This window comes from Emys orbicularis, chromosome 7, assembly GCF_028017835.1.
Source record: "Emys orbicularis isolate rEmyOrb1 chromosome 7, rEmyOrb1.hap1, whole genome shotgun sequence".
Lineage (NCBI taxonomy): Eukaryota > Metazoa > Chordata > Testudines > Emydidae > Emys > Emys orbicularis.
In genome coordinates, this window is record NC_088689.1 from 29,106,984 (window position 1) to 29,127,117 (window position 20,134).

The window sequence follows — 20,134 nt, forward strand, 5'->3', positions numbered from 1 at the left end:
ATGATAGGCATAAACAATATCATATTATCATATCTTCGGGTGAATGTCATAATTCAGAGTGTTTTAAATAAATCCACACTTTTTCCAAATATTTTCAAACTACTTAAAATAATTTGTACTAACTAATTCAGGATATAACTAATTATTTGCTACAAGATAGCTCATGTTCAAGAATTTCCTGTTAACTTGAAAAACGTTGGAAAGAAAAACAATTCAAGGATAATTAATTATTTAACCAGAAAAAATCATAATTGTTATTGATTTGTGCAAAGGAACCATTAATTAAATGCTGCCAGTTCAGTAGCCAATTAAATAAATATATAGCAGGAATGTAAAAACTATTAATGACTGTAGGAGAATGATTAAATCATTAAAAATATTTTATAATCTATAACCACTCTCAAAAATGAAAAATGGTTCATATATTCATATATCTCACATAAACTATATTCATGGACTATATCAGCAGGAAAATCATATTTTGTCCTCATGAATTTGACCATTACTGTACTATAGGAGTTTTCAATCAACTCATTATCCTAACAGCTTTGAGGCGGATCCTGCTTCCACTGCAGCTAGAGGATAGTTTGGCCATTGACTTCAGGCTTTTGTTGATGTCGTTGAGCTATCTCGTGTACTGCTTGTAGAAACTGTGTTATGACTATATGGGTATAACATTTGTCCTCCTTTCTTGCTGCATCTTCATGAAAAGACTGTCTGTGCTTCTTCCTCTGTCTACTCTGTTCTTTTGGGACCTAGGACTCAATCCTTCCTAGAGATAAGTCATCTTTGCACTACTCCAGAGGCACAAAGGAGATTTAAGGCTGCCGTAGGCAGACAGCTGAAGACCGCTGCAGCTTGGGGGAATCCTTGGCTGCCTTTACACTGTCTACTTCCTGCATCACAGATACATCAGGGGCACGCTAGGGGCAGGTAGGGATAGGACCAGAGTGCAATGCAGTCTGGTGATCCTAGGCCAGTTGAATGATTCATACGGAATTGTTCTTCCCAGCATTTGTGTTTGGGTCCAAAACAGACCCCAGCTGATTTTAGGATTTCCAGGTGGCGTAACATTATTTCTGCCCTGCCACTTTTCAAATGCTTTCACATGTTTCATGCAGCAGTCTGTGGCAGCAGATCTGCTGACTCCCTTCTCTAGGTCAAGGAAAAGCCCAATAACCTTTGGCCATCAGACACCATGAAAGGGAAATGTTTATATATTTCTTCTTACTGTACCTTTTTGATGGGATAAGACAAAATGAAGGCTATGGCTGTGTTGTTTTTGTTTTCTTTTGTTCACATCGACTGTCAAATACCCACTTCTTCCAGCAGATCCCAAATAACAGTTTCCAGAGAATGGAGAATAAATTCCTATAACAAGTACTTCATCTAGCTATCTGGCCTCCTGTCTTGTATACAACAAAAGATATCTTTCTTGGGGCTTAATCCCTTCGATCCAAAAGTCTTTTTAGATTAACTAACGTACATAAGAGAAGAGAACTAGAATGTGTTATAAAAATGGTTCTAGTTATAAATTCTCATGATTGTGTTCTCCGTATGTCAGACAAGGATTTAAAGTAATTATTGAGCTAATTAATTTGAGATTTTTTTTCTTAATGCAGATGTTAATCTTTTCAAAATGATCAGCAATTGCTGATTTTTTTAAATATTTCCAGGGAAACCTAAAAGGATTTGTGAGTGTGAGAGGGAAAGAGAGAGAAGTTTAATCCACTAGGGACCTTTATTCAGCTTTTTTGTGTGAATATGTGTGCTCATGAAGTTAAGGAACTGGCATCACTGAAAATGTATTAATCAACAGACAAGATATAGCACAATGCACTCTTCCCAATGGCCTTGGCTCTGACCCTTTTAAAGATAATGGGAATGCTGTCCACTAAGAACTAGATTAGGACGATCAAACGCATTTCATCAGGATTTGACTTGAACCATGATCCCAGAGGTGAAAAGGCAGAGGTTTATCCACTGAGCCACCTAGCCCCTGTCCAGATAAAATCTTGAATATGATGTATAAGGGGCAAATTAAGATAGAGAAAGGAAATTGATTGCTCAGGATCACAGTTGCCAAGGACTGGGGGAGAGGGGAACCTATACACCTGAATCTGTCATAGCAATCTTCTTAATTTAAAGCTGTACTCTGAGGTGACTGTTTTTCACATAATATAAATGAGAAAATGACATAATGCAGCCCTCCTTCACTTGAAAACACTATTCACCTGCTTGGATTTTTGTTAGCTCAATTCAATACTCAGTCAGTGTGCAGTGGGGTGGGTTCTAAAAGTCCGAAATGGGGACAATGCAGGGAGGAAATCTAATGATCTGACCAATACGTTCCACTAACAAATGTCAAGTCAGTAAATGTTTGGGAAGCTGGGTTATACAATTAAAATATGTCTCTTTCTACAATATACCAGGGTGTCACATCAGTACAAGACTGGTGTTCCACATTCGTTGATTATTCTCTTGTATAATTGCTCTGAACACTCCAGGGTCACGAAATTACCAATAGTGCCTAATGATTCTTTGCTCCACTGTGCTTTTCTCTCTACTACATGTAAGAATCAAAACCAGTCCATGTGTACATGCAGCAGTGTCGAATACTGTTCTAAAGCATTCCATCTGTCCTTGGATTAATATAGTCAAATGAGGGAAACCCTTGTGTCCATATTTGAAGTCTGAACTCTGGCACATAGTCAATTTAATCCAACTGACATATTTTGATGTCCAGGTAATTTTTTTAAACTGAACTGCATATTAGATAACACTGTATTCTGTAGCACATTTGTGTATACCCAATTACCCCGAAAGCCCAGTACTGTAGTCCTTAGATAAAATTCTCATTAACAACAATGGGAAAGTTGCCTGACTAAAGACTGCAGAATCTGGACCAAAGTCTTTGTTCAGCTACTGTGTATTTTTTTTAGATTCCCGTAAGTAATGTATATAATTCCTACATTTTTATGCCTGTATCAAATTGCAATCCCCAAATCCGCATGTACAGCACAGTACATTCCACAGTGCTAATTTCCTAAATTCATGTTGTATTTTATTACCAGAGACATTTAAAAATTAATAGACATGTACAGTAAATCTATCAAACTTTAATTAGGAATATCCTACTTATAATTTTTTTTCTAAAAGTTCATTTCTCTTCAGACTTGTATTTTGTGTATGCATATATAATAGGATATACTGTGTATGTATAAATACAGTGCAATTGAATTGCCGTCACAAGTGTTAACAATATAAATAATCTAAGTGTCTGTTCCAGCAAATAGCCTTGTAAGAGCTATTCATGGAAGTAAGGTTTTACAGGATCAGACCCTTGAAATCAAGGGGCTCCATGTAGGCACAGGGATCTATAGAGTCAGTTACAGGATGAGGACCTTATTAAGATCAAGCTAAGCACAAAAATGTTCATTTTGACTCTGAGCCTGATTTGGAAAGATTGCAATATTAGTGTAATAATTTTTTATTCAACAGCAGCTACCTAGAGTAAGGGATATACACTTTTGAGTAGACTTCTTTAGGAGTTAGAATAGGGACATTCAAACTTGGCCCAAAAACCTGAACTCTCACCTAGTTTGTATACAGTGGAGCAGATAATACTGACCCCTTTGTAGTGGCTCTGCTGAAATGAAGATGGAGCATTGAATGATGGGTCCTGTAGTCTTTGTGTTTTGTGCCTCTGTTTAAAAGATGCAAGTGGCCAGGCTGCATTTTAGAATACCTTGGACTATTTTTTGTTTAACCCTGAACTCAGAGATCTGGGAAGGGAGAATTTAAAGTTCCTTCTTGAGAACTACTTAAAGGCCGTGCCAAAATTCAAGTTCTGAAATGAAGCACTTTCTTCTGAACATATCCCAAAATAAAATGAGGAGTGGATCCTATCTGATGTAGATCAGGGTATTAACAGCCGTTTTGAGCTAGCAAGCAGTACATTGCTGGGCATAGTGCGTGTTACCTACAATCCAATAGAGAAGTGTGTGTACAGGCTGGAGGACCAGGAAAAACAGTGTCTAGTATACATCATGAGGTACTGAATGGCTGCTAGGGAGGGTTAATGTATCATGTGAATCTTTCCGAAGCATTTCTGTCAGTGGCTGGCCCTCATGCTGCCCCTGCTCTCAATTTCTTGTGCAGTAGCTCTTAAGCACACTTGAATAAACCATTACTCATGGCTGGCATTAAGAATAACTGAAAATCCTGCGACATACGTAATTTGCATTCATCAAAGTGTCCTCGTACTTATACTGTGGCCACACCCTGACGCTAACGGTTCTAACCCCATGTCCTTCCCACTTTCCCCCACACTCATCAGTGCTCAGTTCACAGCAGGGATCAACATCATCATTGATCCCTTGATTTGAGGATGATCTCTACCACAGATTTACATATAGGTCCTGAGATGGCTCAGGAGTCCAATAGCAGGGATAGAGGTTGCTCATAGGCCCTGAATCAGGAAAACACTTGAGCGCACATTTGGAGTTAAGTACATACTTCAGTGTTTTCCTGAATAGAGGTGCTTTCCTGAACTAGGACCATATTGCTGAGCCATAAGCACATTCCTCTGCACTATGCTGTATGTAGTCTCCCATCTCATACAGAGAGGTGTCATCCACTTCTGTGGCACCATTTATTCCAACCTCAGGCTGGACCTTACAAAGCACTCTCAGGGGAGGGCAGCGATGTGCATCTGAGGAGGGGGAATGTGGGGAAGTAGATAAGGAGAAATGGTGCCAAGATCCTTATGGAAGAGTATTATAGAATTTTAAAAGGATGCAACCAATAGAGCTCTATAGAAATTACTCTAAAAATCTATGTATGTAGTGTAGTTGTAGCTGTGTCAGTTCCAGGATATTAGAGAGACAAAGTAGGTGAGATAATATCTTTTATTGGGCCAACTTCTATTGATAAGAGAGACAAGCTTGATAAGAGAGACAGGACAACAGCAGAGAAGCTTGCAGACAGTTAATACACCCTAAGGTTACTGTCACACTTCCCCAGCCCTTTTCACATTGGGGGAACTTCCAGAGGAGCCAGGGAGAGAGCCCCAGAGCCAGTGCAGACACATGGAGCTGCCATGCAGATGACCCTGGCCTCCTGCACACACAACCCTCCCATGGCATAACCTTAGGAAAGCTCCATAAGTGGCAGTTCCCCTCAAAACCCTTTTCCTACAGGTAAACTCATGGAGTAGAAGTGAGGTCCCAAAGGACCAGAGCAGGACATACATAGAACTTATCTTTAAAAGGGGAGACAAAGAAGACCTGGAGAATTACAGACTAGTCAGCCTAACTTCGATTCCTGGAATGATACTGTAACAAATTATTAAATAATCAGTTTATAAACACCTAGAAGAAAATAGGGTGATAAGGAATAGCCAGCATGGATTTGTCAAGAACAAATCATGCCACAGCAACCTAATTTCCTTCTTTTACAGGGTTACTGGCCTAGTGCATGGGCGGGAGGGAGCGGGCGGGTGGAAGCAGTGGACATGATGTATCTTCATTTTAGTAAGGCTTTTGACACAATTCCACAACATTCTCATGAGTAAACTAGGGAAATATGGTCTAGATGAAATTATTATTAGGTGGGGGCATAACTGTCTGAAAGACAGTACTCAAAGTGTAAGTATCAATGGTTCACTGTCAAACTGGGAGCGCATATCTAGAGAGGTCCTGCAGGCCTCAATCCTGGGTCTGAAACTATTGAGTAATTTCATTAATGATATGGATAATGGAATGGAGAGTATGTTTAAAAAAAAATTGCTGATGGCACCAGGCTTGGCACGGTTGCATGCGCTTTGGAGGACAGGATTAGAATTCAAAATGACTTCGACAAATTTAGAGAATTGGTCTGAAATCAACAAGATGACATTCAATAAAGACAAGTGCAAAGTACTACACTTAGGAAGGAAAAATCAAATGCACAACTACAAAATGGGAGTAACTGGCTAGGTGGTAGTACTGCTGAAAGGATATGAGGGTTATAATGGATACAAATTGAGTATGTGTCATCAATGTGATGCAGTTGCAAAAAAGGCTAATAACATTCTGGGATGTATTAACAGGAGTCATATGTAAGCCATGGGAGATAATTGTCCCGTACTGCTCGGCACTGGTGAGGCCTCTACTGGAGTACTGTGCCCAATTCTGGGTGCCACACTTTAGTAAAGATGTGGATAAACTGGAGGCAGTCCAGAGGAGAGCAATAAAAATGATAAAGGGTTTTGAAAACCTGACCTAAGAGGAAATGTTAGAAACTGACCATGTTTAGTCTTGAGAAAAGAAAACTGATGGGGGACCTTGTAATAGTCTTCAAATATGTTAAAGGCTGTTATAAAGACAATGCTGATCAATTGTTCTCCGTGTCCACTGAAAGTAGGACAAGAAGTAATAGGCTTAATCTGCAGCAAAGGAGATTTTGGTTAAATATTAGGAACGACTTTCTAACTATACGGTTATTTAAGGGAATAGGCTTCCAAGGGATGTTGTGGAATCCTCATCATTGGAGATTTTTAAAAACATGTTTGACAAACACCTGTCAGGGATGGTCTAAGTTTACTTGGTCTTGCCACAGCACAGGGAGTTAGAATTGATGACTTCTTAATGATCCTCTTGCCATGGCATTTTGATGAAAGTTGATGATTTGGGCTCAAGTCTGATTTTGGCCTTTATGAAATGGCCCAGCTTAGCCTGAACTATAGTATTACCACTGCAATAGTAATATACAAAAAGTGTGGCTAATAAACATTTACATGTAATAGTAACATTACAAGATAAGTTATAGAGCCTTTTCCTGTAAAAATGTTGTCACACTTCAGTGCTGGCTACCGTTTTGTGATATTTTCTCTTTTAAGAGGAAGAAATTTAAAGAAGATTCAAAATGTAGAGTAACAGACAATCTTACTGACTCTTAGTTAGAAAAACACCTGCTGTAAACAGATTAAACAAATCTGTGTTTGAGAGTTTTATACCCGAGTCAGAGAGACCACTATTTCCCCAAGTCTTTGTTTGAAGTCATTGGCAGTTTGGTTTGAGAAAGGACTGCAGAATCACTCCCCAAATATTTCCCTCTTGATTGTAAAGCTTATATTTTCCACAAGTCTTTTAAAGAGTGTGCACTTTACATGAGTTACAATGGCCAGACTTCACATATTTTAATTTTCTAAGGTCGTTTCTGTGTGCTCATCTCCTTTTTTTATTTTTTTGGTCTGAAACTTCATTTCCCTTTCACAGCTGTGAATTCTCTGGTGGTTGCTGCAGATGGATTTGATAAATGCTGCTAATATCACCTTCTGATCTAACAATGCTCTGACTTTGGTCTGTAGGTCTTGATGAGTAATTGCCGTTGTTCTACTCCAATGACTGAATTAAGTTGCCCTGTTATAAAGGGTTCATACTTCTGTGATTTTAGCCAAGGCAGCTCATAGCAGTGTCCCTGTGGACATTGACCTTTTTCACAGTACCTTTTTACTCTTAAGCCTAAGCCAGCAAAATTGACATGGTTTCTTTAACTAGCTAAGCTGTGTTAAAATTCTTTGGTCATTTTAAATGTTCAAGTGAAATCATTTCTGAATTTAATATTCCATGTAAATACTCTCTTAGCCCAAAATCCTGGTCCCAGTGCACAGCCTGAACCGCTGTAGGGGAGCTGTTCTTCAGCCAGCACACCAGCTTCAGGACTGAAAGAGCTAATTGCAACCCCTCCACACTCTCCTACTGCATCCCCATAAGAGGGAATAGCAAGTGGATTTGCATAGCAACGGATTCACCAGCCTAGCCCAACCCTATATCTCTGCTGCCCAGTAGTACATGGGAGCACCTGAGTGGGGCTCTGCTGCATACAACTCCTGTGCACATTCCCCAGATTCTGCAACCCACCGTGGGACTGATCCACACTGGTTCCACTTGAAAAGGCTATAAAGGAGGGGACAGAGAAAACCCACCTCTCTCCAGGACTCTGAACAAGTATGCCAAGCTTTAACACAGTCACTTTTAACAGCCCTCTGGTAAACCCATGGAAACTGTAGTTTATAGTGGCAACACTCAGAGCTGCAGCAGTGCCACTATAATAAACTGTGGGAACTCAACCCTGCCATCATTCTATACGCAGAATTCTGAGTGAAGTTACTGCAAGTTTTGTATGGAGATCAGTAGTGGGCCCAGTAATTGTTTGGGTACGTTGAACATTTGCATGTGTTAGTGAAATGAAGCACCCATTGGATGTTCCATGATGCTTTAGAAGTGCACTTGTTATCAATAACCTTATTGAATTATAAATGTTATAGGGGCAAATTTTGTCCCTCTCCTTCGCCCCCCCCCCTTTTTTTTTCACTGTTGAAATATGTCCAGCTGTTCTTAAGTTCGAAGAGGCTTCATTATACCCAGTAACCAGAAATAATTTGCTTTAAGCCAATTTTTTTTTTTTTTACAAATAAGTTATTACAATGTGAATAAAGCTTTTATGGTGGTATTGATCGTGATATTTAAAAAAAGATTAGTCACAAGTTCATGTTGATTAATATTGTCTCATTGTTTCCTTGTACTCCCCCCTCCATCTGTCTGTACCACTCTGTTGTCTCTTGTCTTGGGGCTGTTGTACACTACAGAGTTAGGTTGACTTAACTACATCGCTCAGGGCTGTGAAAAATTTCACGCCCTATGCGATGTAATTAAGCCATCCTAAATCCTGATGTAGACAATGCTAGGTCAATGAAAGAATTCTTCTGACAACCTAGCTACCACCTCTAGGAGAGATGGATTTACTATATACTATAGTGACAGTAGAACCCGTTCTGCTGCTGTAGTAAGTAACTACACTACAGTGGCACAGCTACACCGGTGCAGCTGTGCCTCTAGTGTAGACAAGGCCTAATACTTAGAGTGTAAACTCTTTAAGGGGCAGGGATCATTTTGTTCTGTATTTGCACAACGCCTAGCACAATGGACTCCTGGTCCATAACTGGGGCTCCTAAGCACTGCAATAATACAGATAATAATAATAAAATGAAAATCATATGGTTGGTTAAATTAGTCATCATTGAGGCTAATATGGTACGCATCCAGATATTTCATGACAAATGTTATATAATTAGCACTGGATTACGAATTTGTGAGATTTCACTAACTAAGCAAGGTCAGGCTGTGGCCATTTGTAGACTACATCTACACTATGAACTACGGGTGTCATTCCCAGTTCACGTAGATGTACTCATGCTGTCCTCTGAATTAGCATATTAAAAATAGTAGTGTAGCCATGGAAGCATAGGCAGTGGCAGCATCAGTATGGGCTAGCTGCACCAAGTACAAACCCACCTGAACTCCATGGGTACACACTCATAATGGCTACCCATATCACCGCTGCCCATGGTATCACAGCTACATTAGTATTTTTAGCGTGCTAGCTCAGATGAGAGCTAGCATAAGTATGCCCACGTGAGCTGGGAATCACACCCCTAACTCGTAGTATAGACACAGCCTTTGATTGAAAACCTGAAGGGAAAAGTCAGTAGGTAGAGTTCTTTCCTCTAAATCACATTCTAACCATTGTCCCAGTGTGGGATGATTGAGGACTTTATCTTGATTGTACCATTTTTTGAGTAAGACTTAAACCCAAGTACCTGAACACCATGGTCAGTAAAAATCCCGCGGCAATGTTTGCAAAACTAGGGATCTTCTCTTTATTGTCCTGGCCAAATTCTAACTTTGATAATAATATCCATCTTATATAAAATGACTCTATCATTTCTTTGAAAAAATCTCAATTAGTATAATATAGTGTTTCTGATGTTGTTATACATCTGCCATGTTCTACCTTATGAGTGGCTGTATTTCATTTTTAAATGAAGTGGTCCACCATGTTAGCAATAGCAGTAAATATTTGTGTTATGGTAACACCTGAAGGGCCCAATCAGGATTGCACATTGTGCTGGGCATGGTACAAATACAAAAAGGAGACCATCCCTATTCTGTAGGGTTTCCAGTCTAAAGACACAAATAGACAAAGGGTAAGAAATGTGGCTACAACAAGGAAGCAAATGAGTATTGTGAAAAACTGGCGCAGATTTATTAGTTACATCATGTTTATGTAACATGTAATTGAAGCACCTATGTGCTTGCAAAAAGGCCCATCAAAAATAATGATTAATTATAAAGGCCCAAATTCTGCAGTCCTTAAATTTTAACTCATTTCCTCACCGTATATATGTCAGTGGGAGTTTGCCTGAGTAAGGATTATGTAAAAACTGATTCAGGACCTCAGAATTTTGACTCAAGAAGAAAGCTAAGTGGAAGTACAGCAACTCCAAACTGCAAACTCACATAAATCTATCAATTCAAAAAACCATGATGTGCTACAATCTGAGCTGTATCTCACACTTATACATCAGTGTATCTACTGTGTGCACAAATATGCATACTGTATATATTCACTGAGGTCCATTTGTATATGTGTGAGTGGACATGAGGCTAGGAAAATACAGGCAAATTATCTATCATGAATGGTTTATACCATCCAACTTATAGAAACCTTGTGATTAAATAGTCATACTAGACTTTGTAGGCCAAATATTCTGTTACGTAATTCCTTTGCTCTCAGTGGAGTTATACCAGTAGAGAATTTGCCCTGTATCTTTCAACCGTATGTATAAAGTATATAAGGTCAAGTTTGTTTGGAATAACGTACCTTATCTATGAAACTGTCTGCCTGTGTCATGCCATCCCTGTATCAGCTTCCAACTATAATACACCTCTACCTCAATATAACGCTGTCCTCAGGAGCCAAAAAATCTTAACGCGTTATAGGTGAAACCGCGTTATATCAAACTTGCTTTGATCCACCGGAGTGTGCAGCCCCGCCCCCGCGGAGCACTGCTTTACCGTGTTATATCCAAATTCGTGTTATATCGGGTCACCTTATATCGGAGTAGAGGTGTACTTGAAACCCCATTGTAATTGCTCAAATTACCCCAGCACTCCATATAACACCTAAAGGGCTTGGTTCTCAAGGATGATGTTACAATGAGTAAATTAAATGGGACAATATATTGATTTTCAGGCTTTCAATTGAATTTCTTTGTCATCTTCAAAACATGTAGGATGAACTAAGCTATTTAAACAAAGGTTACTATTACTGCAGTGAAATTATTCACAACACCATTTAATGCACCATATGAAAACAACTATGATCATCCTCAGAATCATTGTGCATAGCAATATAACTGGTTCATCCTTTTAAAATACAGAGATAAATAATTAAAAATAGGGGCCCAGTTCCCAATGACATTAAAGGCACTCAGCACTCAGAGGGTTGTGCCCCTAATTATTATTAATAATAATTATTATTTATATTACAGTAGAACCTAGAAGCCCCAGCCATGGGCCAGGACCCCATTGTTCTAGGCATAGTACAAACACAGAACAAAAAGATGCCCTGCTCCAAATCCATCCCTTTCTCTTACTGAGTTGGATTTAAGCTATTACAGTGGTTTGCAGTGTTTAAAGTTTTGTCTGGGGTCTGTTGAGCTCTACAGTCTTTCATTAACTGGCAGCTTACTCTTTGGAGCAAAGAACTTGGAAAGGGACCAGGCTTTTATATAATTCAAGGAAAAACACCACTTACAACAGTTTTACTCCTAAAAAATCAGTTATAATTTGCTAAAAATAAAAACACTACAAAATCTGAAATATACACTACACACATCTTTGTCTGCAGTGGGTACCTGACAAAGAAGAGAGAAGCCCAAGTAGAGTTCCCACAAGAAATTCATGAATATATTGAACACACTGTCATCCTCTTCCACAGACCAGGAGTATCCAAAGCAGCTATTTGCTATTGGGGGACACTGCTCGAGCATAAAGGTGTGAATATTGGAGACAGAGTAGAAGAAATGTGGGCTTTCTCTAGTAAGCACCTAGAGAAAAATAAGTAATTTCATTAAATGAATAAATTTGTTTAACATAATTCAAATGCAGAAAGGTATTACTGCATCCAGAAATAATTCATTGAAGTAAAAATGTGCCTTTTAAACTGCGTTTTCTTTTGCAGTTGAGTCTTCCCCAGCTGTTCTAAGCAATCTCCAAACATTTCTTAATAATATTTTAGCAACCAAGTTGTTCGTTTGCATCCCACCACGTTGTCATTAGTTTTTGCTTTTATTGTTAACTTTAAAGACATATCACTGCTTGTTCAAACTCGGGAGATGCATAGAGCCTCTAGTGTACAATACATTCTTGTTCCTGCTATCAGTCATCTGAATCACAGCAATGTCAGCAGCTCATCTGCAGTACATAGCACATAACTAAACAAGCAACCACCAACAGTACATAAAAACACCAGAGATCTCTTCAGATGTTACTGAGAAGTAGCTCTTACCTATGTGTCTAACCACTTAATCCTCTAGACTTTGGCCTCCAGTCAGTTCACAAATATCATAACAAAAATAATCTGGATATATAAAGTTTAGAATTTGAAGTTGAATCAATATGAGAGGACAATGCAGTTATTTAACATCCTCAGCATTGTTCATTTACTCAGTCTTTTCATTCTTCAGACTTCAATAGTAACCCTCTTTCCTCCCAACGGTTTTTTTCCTTATATTATGATTTTATTGGAGAAAAGTAGAAAATGAAATTCTGTAAAACATACATTTTTTGAAGGGATTTTCTGGTTACCATTTGGGAGGGGTGTTGGTTGGTTGGTTTGGTTCTTTAAATTGGATTCAAATTTAGTAATTAGTGTCACTGATGATCTGGCTATTTTGGAGCAAGCAAAAGCTGTTAACAATGTATGTAGGTGTGGGTGTGTATATACTGTACAGATAGATAGATTAGATAGATATAACACATCTGTACATACTTAAATATAGGATTTGATCCTGCAAACATGCATGTTGAGTAATTTTACCGGCATAGTTAGGCCCATGAAGTCAATGAGACTACTCATATGAGAAAAGTTACTTAACATGCATAGAGTTTACAGGTTTAGGCCCCATATTTATGTATGTACTGTAAATTCACACACACACATTTGTAAACATTCTTCCAAAAATCATGTATAAAAATGGATAACTGTGTGTCTAGAGATTTGTCCAAATATTAAAACTTGTACAAAGTGTCTCAAAATGGCATTTGTTGTGACATGTTTCTCAACATACCATTGTACAAATTGGTGAATAGAAACACAAAAACATGGAGTTACTAATGCTTTCATGTCCACATGTGTACATGTAGATAGATACATAAACAGATTCTAGGCAACATTGAAGGAAAAATAGGTGGACCACAGGGAGGTAGCTAATCAGCAATGCAGGTGGTTCAGGTAGCTGCTTTTCACACAGATAATTAATGTGAACAAGTAGCTGCTAATTGCACATTTCAGGAATGATTTATGAGGTGGCAGAGAGGAAAGAGGGACACAATCTAATTTCTTTCGGAACCTCTGCCATTCATACAATGGTATCAGCACAGCTGTGAGATGGGACATGATTAATTATTAGTGAACAGTGGGTAAACACACAGCCATCATAAAGGGTGCTATTTTGATGACAAGCTTGTCAAAATAGAAAGTGGCACTTACTCAGAGCGATGGTCAGTAACAGTGCAGATTATGAGCTTTTTTTACTCACTAATTCACTTGCATGTCAGATTTAACACCAACTCTGGTTCTGAAATAAGGTTGTTTATGTCCATCAGGATGGTTATTGGTTTAACACAGACTATTATCATTGACTTTTATTCACAGGTTTGTGTTTATGAATAAAAGACTACAGATATTATTTTCTTTACAGTGGTCTAAAGGAAAATAAATTTGGCAAGGACTTATATAAACAGTACATTAAACCTAGGCTTATAAATGTGTCTGTTAAATATTATGTAGTGCCTCTGGCACACAAACCTCTTTCTGCCATCTAACCTATACTGCACAAAAATAGTTATACAAAAATATTGCTTTCCTTTGTTTAGGAGGAATGATTTGCCCATCCTTGTGTTTGCTGTACCCTCTTATCCGGGTTAAAGATATCTTATATTGTACTTTTGCTGACATATTTTGTGGCTTGATTAGTATATCAATTTGCTATGCATTTTTAAAGGTGTTAATCAGTTTTATCTCTGAAAAGATTGCTAATGAAATTTGAAAATCTAAACTAATCTTGAAATAGTAAATGTGCATGAGGTAGCTCTGTTTAAAGAGCAAAAGTTACCTGTTTCACTGAGATCATGAAGAAGGATTTTATTTTTTTTGATAGAGTGCCTTTTCATCAGAATATTGAAGTGTTTTACATTGACCTAGTACTGGCATTTCTTCTGTAAGGATGTATGCTCCAAATAAGATATATTACTAAAGTATGTGATCATTAAATCATACAGTAATACCAAAAAAAATTTAAATGATTGCAGTTTGATAAAGAAAACAAGTTGTTTAATTCTATTTTATTTTTTATAGCTTTTAGAATTTGACAAAGAGCTGTCTGTCTTTAAAGATAAATTGTATGAACTGGACATCTCATTTCCACCCAGGTAAGATACATATACAGTCCACTTATTTAATTGATGGCTAAAATGTAATTGTTATTAGTGCAAGAGAGTGTATGTATGTGATTCTGTGTATATATACATATATATTTTGTTCCTGCCATAAAGTTTTACAGCTCTTCCTGTATCCCCTCAGTTACCAGTATGAATAGTGACTCCTTACAGGTTGCATGCTGCTAGTGCTCTACTGTCTATAAATATCCCATCATCTGGATTCAACTGGTCCCATATTTGTGTAGTCGATTTCAGAACACTGTAATAAACTAGAGTGCCTTCTAACATACACTTGTTTGTAGAACTTCAGTTTGTAGCTATTTTTGTGCACTAAGCCCAAGTAAACTGTTCAGAAATTTTACCATAACAAAAACTAAATATATCTTGGCTTCAAACCTTTGAAAAGTACCCGTACATGAGGGGAAATTGACACTAACTAAAAACTGACTTGAACAAAATGTGAAAGTGATTAGTCTGATTTCATTGCTCAGTTAAAAGATAAATATCAGGAAGGATTAAAAGAAATTGAAATAATTTTATAATCTCCAGTATTGTTAGTAAGACTGGTAATAAATGTGGGGTTTTTAAATAAATGTGATTTTTTTAAACCTGATCATGTCCCCATAATTTTAACAGTGATTAAGCATCAACCATAAACAAACAAAAACCAAGAATTTTTAAAATGACAATACTATTCTGGAGAAATCCAAGAAAACTTTGAGCCATTTCTAAATATCTGTGACTCTGTTTCAAGAAAGGAGAGCTCAACTCTCGCATGTCTAGTACAGTTGCTTTGAAGAAAGGGAAAATAGTATCACAAAGAAAGCTAGAGTTGAGGAGCAAGAAGTCAGAGAGAAGATGCTATAATTTGTATGAGGCAGAGTCCTGTAAAATCAAATACAGTGTTGTTGTATGTGTAACTAGGTTTTTTTTTCCATTGGGGTAGACACAAAAGTGTGAGGTTTTGGCACAATATGAGAAAAAAATTGGAAAGCTTGCCTTTTTGTTATCATAGTCTCGTTACTTCTCACCAGCCAGCTGTGATACTGAGTATATTGATCCCTAGGGACAATGGAAGTATGCATGAAGAGGTTACCACTGCTCTAAATTGTTCTTATTGATTGAGTATGATAACAGAAGACCAGTACTGTGTAAATCTCCAAGTGTATTTCATTAGCTATGTACCTGGTCAGGGAGGGGGAGGGCAGATGGATTTGTTACCAGGATATAGACTAGCACGGAATTTCACCAATATTAGCACTGTCTTGTAAGAAGTTGTAGTTGGCTTATTTAGTAATGGCAGATTAGGCTCAGTATATGTGATAACATGTTCTAACATACACTGCATTAATTTTCAGGTTTGGCCTCAGTATTTCTGAATATACGAATTATTAATACACCTCTACCTCGATATAACGCTGTCCTCGGGAGCCAAAAAATCTTACCGCGTTATAGGTGAAACCGCGTTATATCGAACTTGGTTTGATCCGCCGGAGTGCGCAGCCCCGCCCCCCCGGAGCACTGCTTTACCGCGTTATATCCGAATTCGTGTTATATCGGGTCGCCTTATATCGGGGTAGAGGTGTACATAAAATTACATATATAGCTTAAAGTCCAGCCACTACCACCAGTATCAGTGACATAACTGCAGCACTATGCTACTCCTAGAAAAAAGAGCCTCGAGCCTCCAAGAGCAGGTAGTATGGCACTTCATTATAGGCACAGCTGGTAGAACTGCCTGTTAAGGTTATTTCACATTTAAGACCCTGTTTTCACTTACATATAACAACTTCGCCAAATTTTATCTGTTTAGGCAGATATTTTCCACATTGCATATTTCCATCACGCTAAAGTCTTGGGAAAATTTCAGCCAAAGTTGTTCAGCCATTTCTCAGAACAAAGCTAGGGAAAATTGTTGATTTGCCCATATTAAAAAAATTTTGAGACCTTTTCTAGCACCCCCCTACTTTGAATCAGGGCTTTGAAATTTGGCAGGGCATAGCATTTTGTCAGGGATGTGCATTTTACTGTGCCCAAGAAAAGCAGCCTACATTTGGCCAAGTTGTACACCTTTGAAAAATCTTGAGTTCACACATTCTCAGTAGAGACTTCTTCAATTTTAGCAGCTAAATTCCCCAAAGATTCCATTTGCACTGGACATGCCCCAGCCCCAGCCTGAGTAGAACTTTCCCTGCAATGGCAGCTCTGGGCAGCTACTGGCAATTCTTGGTCTGGGGACCTGAATTGAGAACATGGGTACTGTCTCCTGTGCTGGCAGTGCCCCTTCCCCCACCACTGGGCCCAGGCTGCATGGAAGAGGAAGCAGTCTGATTCACATGCAGAGGTGATACAAGCTGGACCCGCAGGGCAGGAGTAGATTGGGGCAAGGAGTTTACAGGGAGACTGGGACTAGAAGATAGCAGAGGGGGAGAGGGCAAATGGGAGTTGAAAGAGGAGACTGGGACTGATGTGGCAAGGACCCTGGGAGCTGGGTATGTGGGGAAACTGGGGCTGGTTGGGAAAGGAGACTAAGTCCGAGAGCTGAAAGGGACTGTGACTGGGTAGGTAAGAACACTGGGACTGGGAGTTGGGGAGGGAAATTTTAAGTATTTTAAGGGGAGACTAAGATTAAATGAGAATCCTGGGAGAGAATGGGTACTGGCTGGGCAAGGAGACCAGGACAGAGAACCATTGGGGTTTCGAGAAGGACATGGTCGGGGAGGGGAAATAGATCTGATAGTTCTGATAAGGAACTGAGGTGCAGGGAAAGAACTGGCGTTAGCCAGGCGGATAGACTGAGACAAAGATTCAGGGGGCCTGGGGATGGATGCGAATCTCAAAATTGGATGTGGATCCTGGAGAGGAAGATTAGTATAGAAGCCAGTGGGAATTAAGAACGGGAGTGTGGGGAGGGAGAAAGATCAGGTGAGGAAGCAGAAGGGGGGAAATTGAAATTGGCTGGGCAAGGAGACTGGGACTTGGGAGGAGATGAGATGGGGATTCTGGAGAGATGAGACTAAGACTTAGTGGGCAAGGAGACTGAAACTAGGATGAGAAGCCTGAGGAGTGGAGACTTGGGACTGGAACAAGGAGCCAGGGGTGGGGAGGGGACAGGGCAGAAGGAGTCATGCTTAGCGCAGATGGGCAGAAGAGTCTATGCCCACTTGATCATACTCCCCTCCATAGCCTGGAATGGAGGCCAAGATTCCTGAGTCTCACCATTCCTCTGTTGTCAACAAATATCTATGAAACACCTTGGCAAAGTATCCCATGCCCCTCTAGTGCTAATCCATGTAGAGGATGGCAACGTACTACTGCTATCAGTTACTCTGTTAGTTAAAATGACAGAGGTCAGTGTAGTGAATCCAAAGGTTCCAACCTTGCTGATGACACATGCAGGTGTCAATATGATGCCACATCATGGAATTTTTTTTTCAGTTTCTTTTTTAAAAAAAAAAAAACTAAGAAACTATTCAGAAAAAACTATGTTAACAGAACATTCTTAAGATTGCAAAGTCAAGCACACAGAAGTTAGGAAATGTCTGTGCAACCTTAATTCAGCCCCTTTGGGTGTATGCATTATGATGCAGTCTTTAATTACATGATCACATCCTAGTTTTTCCACAGGATACAGGCCTGATATAGTGCACAGGATGGACCAGATCTGAGGATGAATTCGTAGTGTATAGTGAAGGAGATTGTTGTCTGTAGGACCAATGCGTCATGTGTTGTAGCAGTTGGAAAGTGTGTACTGAATGAGCAGAGGATTGCAGAAAGAGAAAGGATGGTCTTGTGGTTGAGATAGTTGAATGGTGCTCTGGGCAACTGGATTCTGTCCCTGCCTCTGCCATGGTATTCCTCTGTGATACTGTCATTTAAACCAAACTTTTCACAGATGGTCACTAATTGTGTGATCCTCATTTTCTGGGTGCCTCGTTTAATCCTGATTTGCAGAAGTGCTGAGCACTCAAACCTGCAACTGAAGTCAATGGGAGCTGTGCTTAGAATATACAAAGTACTATATAATGCTAAATACTCTGAAGAATCAGACTATAGGTGTCTCAATTTGGGCATCCAAAATTAGTGGATTCTTTTAACTTTAATGTCTCCGTGCCTCAACTTCCTCTTTGCAAAATGGGCATAATAATAGCACCCTCTCATCTCACAGGGGTGTTGTGAAAATAAAATAGTGTTTTTATAGCACTCAGATACTATAGTGCTGAGCACCATAGGAAAGCCATGAGGAAATTATAATAATTCTGTCTTCAGAGCAAGGTATAAATAGTGTGCAGTAAATATGATTTAGGGCTGTACATTGAACAATGTGAAGAAAACAAAATATTGACTCGTTGCTCATTAAGTGAGCAATGTCCAGTCTGTGCTTGCAGTGAAAAAAATAGTACTTGATCATGTAAATAAAGACTGTATCATAATGCATATGCACAGACAACCTTAATTCTGCCATTTTCTAACTTTTGAATGGTTGACTTTGCAACCTTAATAATGTTCTTTTAATGTTTCTATATGTAATATAAATTAACCCCTGATAGGCAATGATATATTATCTTTGTATCTAGGAAAATGGTGCTAGAAAGTGGTCTGCGGTGAACAGGAGCATTAAGAACATGGAAAAATTTTATGTACAAGAATAGGAAGGTGAAGGCGTAGCAGCTTGTTTGTGTGTGTGTGTAGTCCATCGGTTCGACAATGACATTTTCATGCTATCTCTTTTTGTGGATTCTGGCGTGACTCTGAAGTCCAAAGCATGACACGCATGCTCGTGAGCATATTGGACAAACAAAGTCATTGGTGAGCGTCTTGGTAGCTATAGCAGTAGTATGATGCATTTCCCTTGCAGCTAACAATCGATTATTTCTGTCCTCTTCAAAGGCTTGAAAAGCTCTGAGTGTTGTGTGTTGCCAGGCTGATCTATTTAACGCAGCCTTCTCAAGATCATCCGGTTTTTTAATGCACCAAAGTGTATGCTGTTCTTGATGCTTTCCTTGTAGCGCTTTCTGAGGCAGCTTTAATTCCAATGTCCTTGTGCCAATTCTCCATAGAAAATTTTTCTGGGGAGTCGATGTTCAGACATCCTAATGTGTCCAACCCAGCGTAGTTGGGCTTTTATCAGCATGGCCTCGATGCTTATGGCATTTGTCTGTTGGGGAACCTCCAGATTGGTAATTTTGTCCTGCCAGCGGATCCCCATAATGGCACGCAGAGACCTCCTATGGAAGGCCTCTAGCTGTTTGATATGCCATTTGTATGGTGTCCTGGTCTCACAGCTGTAGAGGAGAGATGTGAGCACAAAAGCATTATGAAGTTTTGTTTTTGTTGAGAGGGTTATGTTGTGCGATTTCAGGACTTTGCTATGTAGCTTTCCTAATAAATGAGAAGCTTTCTGTATCCTATTCATGATCTCTTTGTCAAGAGTCCATCATTGGAGATGTTGTTGCCGAGATAGGTAAAACTGTCAACTTGCTTTAGTTGGATTCCATTAATGGATATGCTAGGGGATATTGCATGAAGCAGTGAAGATAATTGGTGCAACACCACAGTTTTCTCCAGGCTGATTGTGAGGCCAA

General features: G+C 39.1%; 1 protein-coding gene across 1 annotated transcript in view; it reads left to right on the forward strand.

The window, feature by feature from the left end:
* The window catches only part of INPP5A (inositol polyphosphate-5-phosphatase A), a 278,978-nt gene that overhangs the window by 228,676 nt on the left and 30,168 nt on the right, over window positions 1-20,134 (forward strand). The window contains exon 10 of the mRNA XM_065407974.1: window positions 14,467-14,540. Within this exon, the coding sequence (XP_065264046.1) occupies window positions 14,467-14,540 (74 nt within the window). The remainder of the gene's footprint in view (window positions 1-14,466; window positions 14,541-20,134) is intronic.